This window comes from Nerophis ophidion, linkage group LG05 (genome assembly GCF_033978795.1).
Source record: "Nerophis ophidion isolate RoL-2023_Sa linkage group LG05, RoL_Noph_v1.0, whole genome shotgun sequence".
In the NCBI taxonomy this organism is placed as follows: domain Eukaryota; kingdom Metazoa; phylum Chordata; class Actinopteri; order Syngnathiformes; family Syngnathidae; genus Nerophis; species Nerophis ophidion.
In genome coordinates this window covers 15,463,090-15,477,487 of record NC_084615.1, presented here as the reverse complement: position 1 = coordinate 15,477,487, position 14,398 = coordinate 15,463,090, and the positions used below count along the sequence as shown (strand labels likewise).

Genomic DNA, 14,398 nt, shown 5'->3' with positions numbered 1-14,398 from the left:
GACACGCGTCATCATAAGCGTCATCATAAGCGTCATCATTCCGCGACGTTTTCAACAAGAAACACCGCAGGAAATTTAAAATTGTAGTTTAGTAATCGAAACCGGCCGTATTGGCATGTGTTGCAATGTTAATATTTCATCATTGATATATAAACTATCAGACTGCGTGGTCGGTAGTAATGGGTTTCAGTAGGCCTTTAAGTCTGTTGCTTTCCCTCCAGATGATGTCATCTCCCCCGTGGCCCCGCCCCTTCCCTACCTGGTAGAAGGCTCTGAGGTGTCGATTCAAAATGGAGAAGTTCTGGATGCGTTGCATGCAGTCGTCTGTCTGGCTGTCATGCAGCCTCTCCACCCTGGGGTTGGGGTCTCTGGGACACCCAAGCACAGCTCGGTCAAACACAGGAGACATCTGCATGCAGCTTGGTCAAACATCTCAAAGGAAACAGGACATGTTTAAACCAATACGTAACAATTATCCTTACATGATCCTCATGACCTGGTTGAGGAAAATGCCATTGGTCAGCCTGAGGTAGCAGTTCTTGGCATCGCGGGAACCTTCTATGTAGACCGGGACACCGTTCTCTGCTGCCACCATCTTCTCAAAGAGCTGCACCTGGAGGAGAGAACCAACGTCAAGCCATCACAAACCACTAATGTATAGCTAATCAATGTCCGGCCCCTGAACCCTTGGGCTCTTAAAACTGTGGCCCTCCTAATGTTGTAGTTGAATAGCCCTGTCGTAAACTGCTATCCTCTAGGAAGAATGTGGAATATTCCACAAGTCACATGGTCCACAGGAAGTCCAAGTAACTGAATAGTTATTAGTCTATTCTTACAAACTGTCAAGCTTGAGCTGTGGGATTATGTGGGACGAATCAGGCATGAATGTAAGTACATTTTTATTTGTTACTTAAATACAAAAGGCAAAACAAAAAGCACGCTCAATGGCGGATAATAATAAATGCTAAAACGTTAACAAAAACAGCACAATGGCATGGCTATTTATAAATGAACAAAAGATGCTAACAATAAACCAAAAAAAAACAGTACTTAGGCGAAAGAATACATGGATCTTACGTGGCGTGGTCCAAATGTTTAGCAGCGTGGCAAGGCGTGGAGGTTTGTGATAGAAATGTGGCATGAAGCAGAATGCAAAAATCCCAGACTGACGGACAGAAAGAAAATGATTTAAGTAGTGGCTGTGATAATTAGGAACAGGTGCGGGACTGAGGGCAGGGGCGTGACTAGGATAAAACTAATGAGGTTGGCATGGAAACAAACAAAACCAGGAAGTGCAAAACGTGACTGATTGTCCAAAATCAAAAACATAACATGACAAAACAAAACATGATCCATAGGTGTGACACAAAGGTAGCTGTTGCTGATCCTATAGTTGATGGAGACGATCCTTGAGTTGTAGTAGACGATCCTTTAGTTGATGTTGCTGATCCATTAGTTAACGTTGCTGATCCATTAGTTGATGTAACTGATCCATTATTTGATGTAGCTGATTCTATAGTTGATGGAGACGATCCTTTAGTTGATGGAGCTGAACTTTTAGTTGATCCTTTAGTTGATCCTGCTGATCCTTTAGTTGATCCTGCTGATCCTTTAGTTGATCCTGCTGATCCTTTAGTTGATCCTGCTGATCCTTTAGTTGATGTTGCTGATCCATTAGTTGATGTTGCTGATCCATTAATTGATGTAGCTGATTCTATAGTTGATGGAGACGATCCTTTAGTTGATGTAGATGATCTTTTAGTTGATCCTTTAGTTGATGTTGCTGATCCTTTAGTTGATCCTGCTGATCCTTTAGTTGATGTTGCGGATCCTTTATTTGATGTTGCGGATCCTTTAGTTGATGTTGCGGATCTTTTAGTTGATGTAGCTGATCCTTTAGTTGATGTAGCTGATCCTGTAGTTGATGTAGCTGATCCTATATTTGATGGAGACGATCCTTTAGTTGATGTAGCTGATACTTAGTTGATGTAGATGGTCTTTAGTTGATGTAACTGATCATATAGTTGAAGTAAACGATCCTTTAGTTGATGTAGCTGATCCCATAGATGATGTAGCTGATCCTATAGTTGATGTAGCTCATCCTTTTGTTTATGTAGCTGATCATATAGTTGATGTAGACAATCCTTTAGTTGATGTAGCTGATCCTATAGTTGATGTTGCTGGTCCTATAGTTGATGTAGCTGATCCTATAGTTGATGGAGACGATCCTTTAATTGATGTAGCTGTTCCTTTAGTTGATGTAGCTGATCAAATAGTTGATGTAGCTGATCAAATAGTTGATGTAGCTGATCATATAAGTGATGTAGCTGATCCTATAGTTGATGTAGCTGATCCTATAGTTGATGTAGCTGATCGTATAGTTGATGGAGACGATCTTTTAGTTGATGTAGCTGATCATATAGTTGATGTAGCTGAACCTATAGTTGATGTAGCTGATCCTTTAGTTGATGTAGCTGATCCTATAGTTGATGTTGCTGGTCCTATAGTTGATGTAGCTGATCCTATAGTTGATGGAGACGATCCTTTAATTGATGTAGCTGTTCCTATAGTTGATGTAGCTGATCAAATAGTTGATGTAGCTGATCATATAAGTGATGTAGCTGATCCTATAGTTGATGTAGCTGATCCTATAGTTGATGTAGCTGATCGTATAGTTGATGGAGACGATCTTTTAGTTGATGTAGCTGATCATATAGTTGATGTAGCTGAACCTATAGTTGATGTAGCTGATCCTTTAGTTGATGTAGCCCACCTCAACCGACGCACGGAGGGGGTGGGAGATTTTGTGCTAGCGGGGTGGATAATGGATAATGTAGCTCGGTAGAGTGGGATGCATGGGATTCTGGGTATTTGTTCTTTTGCGTTTATGTTGAGTTAGAGTGCCGATGTTCTCCCAAAATGTGTTTGTCATTCTTGTTTGGTGTGGGTTCACAGTGTGGCGCATATTAGTAAGCGTGTTAAAGGTGTTTATATCACAACCCTCAGTGTAACCTGTATGGCTGTTGAACAAGTATGCCTTTCAATCGTTTGCGTCTGTCAGCATAAGCCTCGTACGACATGTGACTGGGCTGGCAAGCTGATTGGACATTTAGTAGAGGGCGTCAAAGGTAGCACCTTCATAGGTTGCCCTTATTATTGTTAATCGAGGGAAATTCTGCAAACATTCGCGAAAATGGTTGATCTGACTTTCGGTACTGTCTCGGAATATTCGGAATGGTTGGCAAGTGTGATGCTGTCAAGCCGCATTCATAAAAAACTTGCGGGCCCCACTATCATTAACTTTTCATATTAAGATGCGGGCCACGTGGACCCCTGGTTTATACATAGCACAAAGTAAAAAAAAACTCTGTATGCAATGTGTTATTTCATTTTAAATTTCAAAAGAGTTTTGTGGCTGCCATTGTTTTCTTTATTTTGTGAAACGGGTCAAAATGTCTCTTTGAGTGGCAAAGGTTGCCGACCCCTGATATAGTTTATGTAGCTGATCCTATTGTTGATGTAGCTGATCATATAGTGGATGTAGCTGATCCTATAGTTGATGTTGCTGATCTTATAGTTGATGTAGCTGATCCTATAGTTGATGTAGCTGATCTTATAGTTGATGTAGCTGATCCTATAGTTGATGTAGCTGATCTTATAGTTGATGTAGCTGATCATATAGTTGATGTAGCTGATCATATAGTTGATGGAAACGATCCTTTAGTTGATGTAGCTGATCCTATAGTCGATGGAGACAACCCTTTAATTGATGTAGCTGATCCTATAGTTGATGTAGCTGAGCCTATAGTTGATGTACGGTAGCTGATGCTTTAGTTAATGTAGCTGATCTTATAGTTGATGTAGCTGATCATATCATGTAGCTGATCATATCATGTAGCTGATCCTTTAGTTGATGTAGCTGATCCTATAGTTGATGTAGCTGATCCAATATTTGATGTAGCTGATCCAATATTTGATGTAGCTGATCCTATAGTTGATGTAGCTGATAATATAGTTTATGTACCTGATCCTTTAGTTGATGTAGCTGATCCTATAGTTGATGTAGCTGATCTAATATTTGATGGAGGGGATCCTTTAGTTGATGTAGCTGTTCATATAGTTGATGTAGCTGATCCTATAGTTGATGTAGCTGATCCTATAGTTGATGGAGAGGATCCTTTAGTTGATGTAGCTGATCATATAGTTGATGTAGCTGATCCTATAGTTGATGTAGCTGATCCTATAGTTGATGTAGCTGATCATATAGTTGATGTAGCTGATCATATGGTTGATGGAGACGATCCTTTAGTTGATGTAGCTGATCCTACAGTTGATGTAGCTGATCCAATATTTGATGGAGAGGATCCTTTAGTTGATGTAGCTGATCATATAGTTGATGTAGCTGATCCTATAGTTGATGTAGCTGATCATGTAGTTGATGGAGAGGATCCTTTAGTTGATGTAGCTGATCCTATAGTTGATGTAGCTGATCCTATAGTTGATGTAGCTGATCATTTAGTTGAGGAAGCTGATCCTATAGTTGATGTAGCTGATCTTATAGTTGATGTAGCTGATCCTATAGTTGATGGAGATGACCCTTTAATTGATGTAGCTGATCCTATAGTTGATGGAGATGACCCTATAGTTGATGTAGCTGATCCTATAGTTGATGGAGATTACCCTTTAATTGATATAGCTGATTTGAGACACTAGTGATTTAGGGCTATATAAGTAAACATTGATTGATTGATTGATCCTATAGTTGATGTAGCTGATCCTATAGTTGATGTAGATGATCCTATAGCTGATGTAGCTCATCCTATAGTTGCTGTAACTGATCCTATAGTTGCTGTAGCTGATCCTATAGTTGCTGTAGCTGATCCTATAGTTGATGTAGCTGATCCTATAGTTGATGTAGCTGATCCTATAGTTGATGTAGCTGATCTATATCTGCTCTACATATTTACTTGAAGTATGGGATACTTTTCTTGTTGCCTTTCTTGTATTCAACTTTTTTAGATAGTTTAAAAATTATTTGGACCACAACAGGAGAAAATAGAAAGAGAAAAAAAGGAAGACAGAGGGGGAACCTAGGGTGACAAGAACAACAACAACAACAAAAGAACATCATCAGCAAATAGAATATGTACCAATATGATAGTAAAAGTGATAGCAGAGAAGCAGTTAGTGAAATAAACAATAATACAGAAATGACAATGAACATTATTACATTACAAATTGATCAAAACAAATACCAATAGCATAATTGATCATGAATCATAACAATAATGACTATACAATTGTTTCAAATGCAGCAACATGTCAAGATGTAGAGGTGACGAACCCCAAGATGCAGAGATGGCAGGCTCGGTGCAAGAAAACATGATCTGAATGGCCAAAAACATGCAAGGAAAACACGAACCAGAAACCAGGAAACAGGCAAAATTCAGCCAGCAAACAGGAAACAGCAAACAGGAAGAACTGGAGACAGCAAACAGTGGAAAGCGTTCAGCATACAGGAACCTCGCTCCCAGTCCACAGCATGCAGCTAGTAACACTCCAGCATGGACTGCAGGGAGAGGCAGGTGTAAATAGTGGCCTGATTGGCAATTGCCACCAGGTGTGGCAGACTGACACTCAGGTACAGGTGAGGGAAACAAACGTTCGGGGAGACATGCAGGAAACTGAACCAAAATAAGAGCGCTGACAGGAAATAAAACAAACACAGAGAAAAAAAACTAAACACAACCCAACTGTCAGTGAGAATCCTGACACAATACATATTTGTACTGATAACTTGAAACATAATACATATTTGTACGGACAACTTGTAACACAATACATATTTGTACTGATAACTGTTTGATAACAGCCAAACAGGACCAATGTTTCAAAATAAGAGCCGCCAATGGAAAGTGTGATATGTGGAAATGTGTTTCCACCTGCTGTGGGTGATGGAGCTGACTTGGTGTCTGTGCTAAACAAAGTGCAGCAAGTCATTGTTTGCATGACTTGTAGAGCTACCACCCCAACTATGACTCAACTCTGACTCTGTAAGTCACCCTGCAGACATGTAGAGCTTCAAACCCTGTTTCCATATGAGTTTGGAAACTGTGGTAGATGTAAATATAAACGGAATACAATGATTTGCAAATCCTTTTCAACCCATATTCAGTTGAATGCACTACAAAGACAAGATATTTGATGTTCAAACTCATAAACTTAATTTTTTTTGCAAATAATAATAAACTTTGAATTTCATTGTTGCACCATGTGCCAAAGTAGTTGGGAAAGGGAATGTTCACCACTGTGTTACATCACCTTTTCTTTTAACAACACTCAATAAAGGTTTGGGAACTGAGGAAACTAATTGTTGAAGCTTTGAAAGTGAGAATTCTTTCCCATTCTTGTTTTATGTAGAGCTTCAGTCGTTCAACAGTCGTATTTTACGCTTCATAATGCGCCACACATTTTCGATGGGAGACAGGTCTGGACTGCAGGCGGGCCAGGAAAGTACCCGCACTCTTTTTTTTACGAAGCCCTATGTTGTAACACTTGTCTTGCTGAAATAAGCAGGGGCGTCCATGATAACGTTGCTTGGATGACAACATATGTTGCTCCAAAACCTGTATGGACCTTTCAGCATTAATGATGTCTTCACAGATGTGTAAGTTACCCATGCCTTGGGCACTAATACACCCCCATACCATCACAGATGCTGGCTTTTCAACTTCGCGCCTATAAAAATCCAGATGGTTATTTTCCTCTTTGTTCTGGAGGACACCACGTCCTCTGTTTCCAAATATAATTTGAAATGTGGACTCGTCAGACCGCAGAACACTTTTCCACTTTGCATCAGTCCATCTTAGATAATCTCAGGCCCAGCCAAGCCGGCGGCGTTTCAGGATATTGTTGATAAATGTGTTTGGCTTTGCATAGTAGAGTTTTAACTTGCACTTACAGATGTAGCGCCCAACTGTAGTTACTGACAGTGGTTTTTCGAAGTGTTCCTCCGCCCATGTGGTGATATCCATTCCACACTGATGTCGATCTTTTTGATGCAGTACCGCCTAAGGCAGGGGTGTCAAACATGCGGCCCGCGAGACGTTATTTTGCGGCCCGCACCTCGATATGACAATTTAATGCGAGTGCGGCCCGCGAGATAAATAACAACGCATGAACGGCGCTTGGCAGCATCATAATTGCCAACGCTCCCAATTTTCCCTGGAGACACCTGAATTTCAGGGCATCCATTCTCTAGAACTCCTGTCGATTTACTCCCAACCAACAATATTCAGGGGGTGCCATGATGGCACTGTCTTTAGCGCCACCTACATCCTGTACAAACAGCGTGCAAGCCCAGTTATATATTGTATCTGGCTATTACAGACGCATGTATGCTATTGCAAGACATATTTGATCATCAGCTACACAGGTCACACTGGGGGTGGTCGTAAAAAAAAAACGTTAACATTGTTACAAATATGTGTCACACTGTGAACCCACACCAAACAAGAATGACAAACACATTTTAGGAGAAAATCCGCCCCGGAACACAACATAAACACAACAGAACAAATACCCAGAATCCCATGCAGCCCTAACTTTTCCGGGCTACAATATACACCCGCGCTACCACCAAAAACATGCACCTGGGGATAGGTTGATTGGCAACAGTAAATGGTCCCTGGTGTGTGAATGTGAGTGTGAATGTTGTCTGTCTATCTGCGATGAGGTGGCGACTTGTCCTGAGTGTACCATGCCTTCTGCCCGATTATAGCTGAGGTATGCACCAGCGCTCCCCAAAGGGAATAAGCGGTAGGAAATGGATGGATGGATGGGTTGCACCGGTAGATTGTCGGGAGGTGCACTGAAATTCAGGAGTCTCCCAGAAAAATGGTGAGAGTTGGCAAGTATGTTGCTAGGGCGGGAACGCCATTCATAGAAGGTGAATTTATTAAAAAGTGCATGTTAGATTTTTTAAGAAATATTTTCTTGCGGCCCAGCATCACCCAGTTTCTGCATCCAGTGGCCCCCAGGTAAATTGAGTTTGAGACCCCTGGCCTAAGGGATCAAAAGTCCGTAATATCATCGCTTACGTGCAGTGATTTCTTTAGATTTTTGTAACTTTTTGACGATTTTACGGACCGTAGTGTAATGACATGTGGGCATCGAGGTGCTGGTGACACAGTTATTTGATGTCGAACCCCAGGATGCAGAGAAGGAGGCAGGCATTGAATGGGAAAACATGGTTTTAATTTAAAACTAGACAAGAACAAACAAAAAGCACGCACGTGGGCGGAATAACAAACTAAGGGAGCTAGCACTGGAAGCTAGAAAACAGAAAGGAACTTTACCATGGAAGCTAGTGGATAGCAAACAGAAAAACTGGAAATAACTTATGGCTAACAAAAACAGCTTACCGCTACGACGACCAGGACAAAATGTAGCATGACAGGTAATAGCTGAAAAGAATCACAGACACGACAAGAGCAACATATGGCAACGACAAGTCCGAATGACAATACAATAATCCAGCCCTGACTGGAGAAACAAAGCAGGTAAAACAGGAGCGGGCTGATTGATATCAGGTGTGACCAGATGCCAATCAGCCGCAGCTGAGTGAAAACCGGACACAGGGAGACAAACAGGAAGCTGAACCAAAATAAGAGCACTAGACAGGAACTAAGGAGAGGAAATACTAAACACACAGAGGAGAAGCTAAAACACTAACAAACTGTCAGTGGCAACTCTGACAGCCGGGTTCGATTCCCTCGAGGATGCGTTGACGTGAACACAACAAAGCTAAGATTTTAGGGATGCACCGATTAATCGGTAACCGAATATATTCGGCTGAATATGGCAAAAAAAGCAACATTCGGCCTTCGGTGGAATGAGTTAAGAACAAGGCTGAATAGTGGCGTGTGACGCAATTTTTTGACGCGGTGACGCAATCAACAAACGTGCAGTGACGCGGTGACGTTGGGATATGTTGTGTACCTGTATAAGTGTATGAGGTTACAGGCACACACTTATTGACATTTAGTGGGGCCTCTGTTTACATTATTAGCCTGTTGTGTAGGCTACCTGTATAAGTGTATGAGGTTACAAGCACACACTTATTGAGATTTACTTGAGCCTTCTATTGTGGCTAAGCAGACTTTTGCCAAAAGGACAATAATTCATTTGTTGTGGGTTTATCCACTTGAATGCACTTTATTTTTTTTGGAATGCATGTTTTGTTTGAAGGGCTAATATAAATGAAAAACTGTGTGCTTTTTTTGAAAAGCAAAGGCTACTGGAATATTAAAAAAATGTCAATATTCAATAAAAAATTAATTTATTTGAAAAAAATGTCTAAATATTAATTCTAGGCTATTCATCCATCCATCCATTTTCTACCGCTTATTCCCTTTCGGGGTCGCGGGGGGCGCTGGCGCCTATCTCAGCTACAATCGGGCGGAAGGCAGGGTACACCCTGGACAAGTCGCCACCTCATCGCAGGGCCAATACAGATAGACAGACAACATTCACACTCACATTCACACACTAGGGCCAATTTAGTGTTGCCAATCAACCTATCCCCAGGTGCATGTCTTTGGAAGTGGGAGGAAGCCGGAGTACCCGGAGGGAACCCACGCATTCACGGGGAGAACATGCAAACTCCACACAGAAAGATCCCGAGCCTGGATTTGAACCCAGGACTGCAGGACCTTCGTATTGTGAGGCAGACGCACTAACCCCTCTGCCACCGTGAAGCCCAGGCTATTCATGCAATATAAAAAAAATTGTGAAAAACTGCATTCATTATTCGGTATTCGGCCTTCGGCCAAGCGTTTAAGTTTTATTCGGCTTCGGCTTCGGCCACAAATTTTCATTTCGGTGCATCCCTATAAGATCTTAAAAGATTTATTTAACGAAAAGAGAGCTCTGAACAGAAATACTGGCGCTAATAAAAAGGCAAACCAAAAACGCTAGTATAAAAACTAGGAAATACAAACAGAAAACTAGAATTGGCGTGAAAGCACAAAAATGTAAAAACAAAAACAATTAGCATGTGAGCTAAGAAAAGGCAGGTGGCTTAGCATATGAGCTAGCGAGAATAGACGTACCGAGAAGAGCAGTCATCACTTGTTGCATGTGAGCAACTCTTATGGACCCAGACTGAACAAGGAAAAGAGGAAGGCTTATATAGGGAGTAATCAAGTAGAACCAGGTGTGCGTAGAAAAGGAGGGGCAGGGGAAATCAATGTGTAACCATGGTAACGGACTAAACAAGACGTAAGAGGGTCAGAAAGAGAATGAAACAAAGATGGAAAAATAAACATGTGAAGATCCGAGTCACGTATCGCAACACGTAGGTTGGTAAAATCCCTACATTCCTAGCAATAGCTCGTTGAGAAATGTTGTTCTAAAACTGTTTGTTTACAAAGTGGTGACCCTCACCCCATCCTTGTTTGTGAATTACTTAGCATTTCATACCCAATCATGGCACCCACCTGTTCCCAATTAGCCTGCACACCTGTGGGATGTTCCAAATAAGTGCTTGATGAGCATTCCTCAACTTTATCAGTATTTATTGCCACCTTTCTCGACGTCGTTGTCACATGTTGCTGGCATCAAATACTAAAGTTAATGATTATTTACACAAAAAAAAATGTTTATGAGTTTGAACATCAAATATGTTGTCTTTGTAGCATATTCAACTGAATATGGGTTGAAAAGGATTTGCAAATCATTTTATTCCGTTTATATTTACATCTAACACAATTTCCCGACTCATATGGAAACGGGGTTGGTACTACCGCAACTCTGACTCTGGAAGTCACCCGGCAAGGTTGTGTTTGCATGCTAAATAGTCTTCATCCAGCAGAAAGGATCCTGCGGGCTGATTGGCCCTCATGTGGAAAAATACTTTTACAAAGTGCGTCCAAGGACGCGGAAGTATGGCGACTCACATGTTACAAAAACAACAATAAACAAGAAATTTTGTTTGTGTTTTCTTCCTAGGAGCAGTTTTTGCTGTGTTTTATTTTTAAAAAATTGCGCTAGAGCGCATTTTTTGATTTTGGGGTTTGTTTTTTTCATTAGATTGTAATTTCTGCCAGTCCTGATGTGTGTGCCAATTTTGGTGAGTTTTGAAGCATTTTAAGGGGGTCAAATTACAGCTCAAAGAGGCAAAAATAGCATTTTTTGCGAAAATTTTGCTTTGAATGGGTTTTTGCAAATTTTTTGTTGCTTTTTGCCCTTGAAGGTAAAATTATGAAATCTAGGTCTAAGTCAGCCCTATATAGAGGTTTTTATTTCATGTCTCTACGACATTCCAAACGGAAGTTACAAGCAGTCTTTTTTTTGTTTTTCTTAGGTGGCGCTAGTGCGCAATTTTGTATTTTGGGGTTTGGTTGCTTAATAAGTTGGTCTGCCGCTGCGTACCGATGTGTGTGTCAAATTTGGTGAGTTTTGAAGCATGTTAAGGGGGTCAAATTAGGGTGCGAGGGAGCGGAATAATAATAATAATAATAAAACCTTACAGTTTCAATAAAAAAGCGGTTATGAAGCCAGAAAGGAAGCTTTAAAAGAAAAAGGAGAAGTAGGCCATTTATTTTTCCGCGCACAAAGAACATTTATGTTCTCTGAGTTAATAGCAAACTATCACAGACTTTGTGGTCAGAGGGACAACGTTTGAAAAAGTTGAAAAACTTATTGAGGTGTTACCGTTTAGTGGTCAAATGTAGGGAATATGTACTGAACTGTGCAATCTACTATTACAAGTCTCAATCAATGATGACCTTCTCTACAGGCGAGTGAGGAAGGAGGATTGACTTACCCACTGCACCACCGCGCTCTCCATGAAGTCTTCCATCAACGCCGTCACACTGGAGTCCATTGTAGTGCAGGTACAGGTGTGGAGCAACAATATTTCAGCTGTGAAACAACAATATTTCACACAGAGTCCATTTTCTCTCGCCTCCACTACTTTGACACTTGGTGGGCCTTGTAGCTCCTCCCCTTTCTGACACCTCCTCTTCCTCTCTGACTGTGACTGGTAGTTTCGTTGCGAAACCACACCGGAATTGTGTCACCAGCCTTATTGTGCTTGCCTTCTTTCCACACCGTCTACATCAGGGGTCACCAACCTTTTTGAAAGCAAGAGCTACTTCTTGGGTACTGATTAATGCGAAGGGCTACCAGTTTGATACACACTTAAATAAATTGCCAGAAATAGCCAATTTGCTCAATTTACCTTTAACTCTACTTTATTATTAATAACTAATCATATTTATCTATGTGGAAACACTGATCATCTTAATGATTTCTCAAAATAAATACATATAGAAACAGATAAATATATATTTTTTTAAATGGGTATATCTGTCTGTCATTCCGTCGTACATTTTTTTCCTTTTACGGAAGGTTTTTTGTAGGGAATAAATTACGAAAAAAACACTTAATTGAACGGTTTAAAAGAGGAGAAAACAGGAAAAAAATGGAAATTTAATTTTGAAACATAGTTTTTCTTCAATTTCAACTCTTTAAAATTCAAAATTCAGCCGAAAAAAATTAAGAGAAAAACTAGCTAATTTGAATCTTTTAGAAAAAATTTTTAAAAAGAATTTATGGGACATCATAAGTAATTTTTCCTGATTAATATTAATTTTAGACTTTTGATGACATGTTTTAAATAAGTTAAAATCCAATCTGCACTTTGTTAGAATATATAACAAATTGGACCAAGCTATATTTCTAACAAAGAAAAATCATTATTTCTTCTAGATTTTCCAGAACAAAAATTTAAAAAATAAATTCAAAAGACTTTGAAATTGTCATGCCTGTAAATCAGTTTATGTTTGATCATGTTTATGTTTTGTTTTTGGACTCTTGTTTCTTGTTTTGCACTTCCTCATTTTGTTTGTCTCCATATCCATCCATCCATTTTCTACCGCTTATTCCCTCTTGGGGTGGCGGGGGGCGCTGGCGCCTATCTCAGCTACAATCGGGCGGAAGGCGGTGTGCACCCTGGACAAGTCGCTTCCTCTTCGCAGGGCCAACAAAGATAGACAGACAACATTCACACACTAGGGCCAATTTTAGTGTTGCCAATCAACCTATCCCCAGGTGCATGTCTTTGGGGGTTACGCATTAGTTTCCACCTGGTCTCCAAGTCACGCCCCTGCCCTCAGTCCCGCACCTGTTTCCATCATCATAATCACTATTTAAATCATTTGTTTTCTGTTCATCAGACTTGGAACTTTGCTATTGCTAGACACCTATCTATGCTATTGCTTGCTTACTGCTTGCTGCTCTAACATTCATGCCATGCTATTAGGTTTTGTCCACGTCAAGTAAGTTTTTGTTATTTAAGCCATTGTGCTAGTTTTGTTTATAGTTCATTATTCATGCCATCGAGCAAGTGTTTTTGTTTCATGTTTGTGTTTTGTAGTCTAGCATTAGTACCTCCTTGTGAGCGCCCTTTGTTTGTTTATTTTTGTATTTAGTGTATTAATAAATTCATCATGTGCTCGTTCCAAATTCTTTCTGCATCGAAGAAGCAAAACTAACCCAAGTCAAAGTCCTGACTGAAACAAGACTTAAATTTGTTTCTACAGATTTTCTAGATTTGCCAGAATATTTTTGGGGAATTTTAATCATAATAAGTTTGAAGAAGTATTTCACAACTATTCTTCGTCAAAAAAACAGAAGCTAAAATGAAGAATTAAATTAAAATGTATTTATTATTCTTTACAATAGAAAAAATGATGTACTTGAACATTGATTTAAATTGTCAGGAAAGAAGAGGAAGGAATTTAAAAAGTAAAAAGGTATATGTGTTTAAAAATCCAAAAATATTTCTTAAGGTTGTATTTTTTCTCTAAAATTGTCTTTTTGAAAGTTATAAGAAGCAAAGTAAAAAAAACAATACATTTATTTAAACAAGTGAAGACCAAGTCTTTAAAATATTTTCTCGGATTTTCAAATTCTATTTGAGTTTTGTCTCTCTTAGAATTAAAAATGTCGAGCAAAACGAGACAAGCTTGCTAGTAATTGAATAAAATTTAAAAAATACAGACAGCTCACTGGTAGGTGCTGCTAAATGAGCTATTTTTAGAACAGGCCAGCGGGCGACTCTTCTGGTCCTTACGGGCGACCTGTTGGGTGAATCATGACACCTCATGACCGGGCCTCATTTCTTCATTCATGCTTGGTAAAACCCAAACCATTTTATGTTTCATTTACTCATATGTTGATACTTATCTCGCATGAGTACATTAGGCTCATTTTCTGTTTGTTCCAGTCAGACTTTAGAAACCATGAAAAATGTTCCAACGTTGTTGCTTCACGGCCTGAAGCTGCGTGCACACACTGTGTGATGGCGCACTCTGCTGGTGAAGGCTGCAAA

The 14,398-nt window shown here is 40.0% G+C and overlaps 2 protein-coding genes across 4 annotated transcripts in view; both read right to left on the bottom strand.

The window, feature by feature from the left end:
• The window catches only part of ccdc88b (coiled-coil domain containing 88B), a 159,054-nt gene extending 147,031 nt beyond the window's left edge, over window positions 1–12,023 (bottom strand). Inside the window, exons 1-3 of one of the 3 annotated variants that reach the window (XM_061900180.1) lie at window positions 11,828–12,023; window positions 483–613; window positions 260–368 (exon numbers count right to left, since the gene is read on the bottom strand). In XM_061900180.1, the coding sequence (XP_061756164.1) occupies window positions 260–368; window positions 483–613; window positions 11,828–11,887 (300 nt within the window). In that variant the 5' untranslated portion in view covers window positions 11,888–12,023. Of the gene's footprint in view, window positions 1–259; window positions 369–482; window positions 614–5,422; window positions 5,545–11,827 lie in introns of those variants that run through there. The other 2 variants (XM_061900181.1, XM_061900182.1) reach the window with 2 other exon arrangements.
• The window catches only part of rom1b (retinal outer segment membrane protein 1b), a 164,699-nt gene that overhangs the window by 111,879 nt on the left and 38,422 nt on the right, over window positions 1–14,398 (bottom strand). The gene's annotated exons all lie outside the window — the stretch shown is intronic.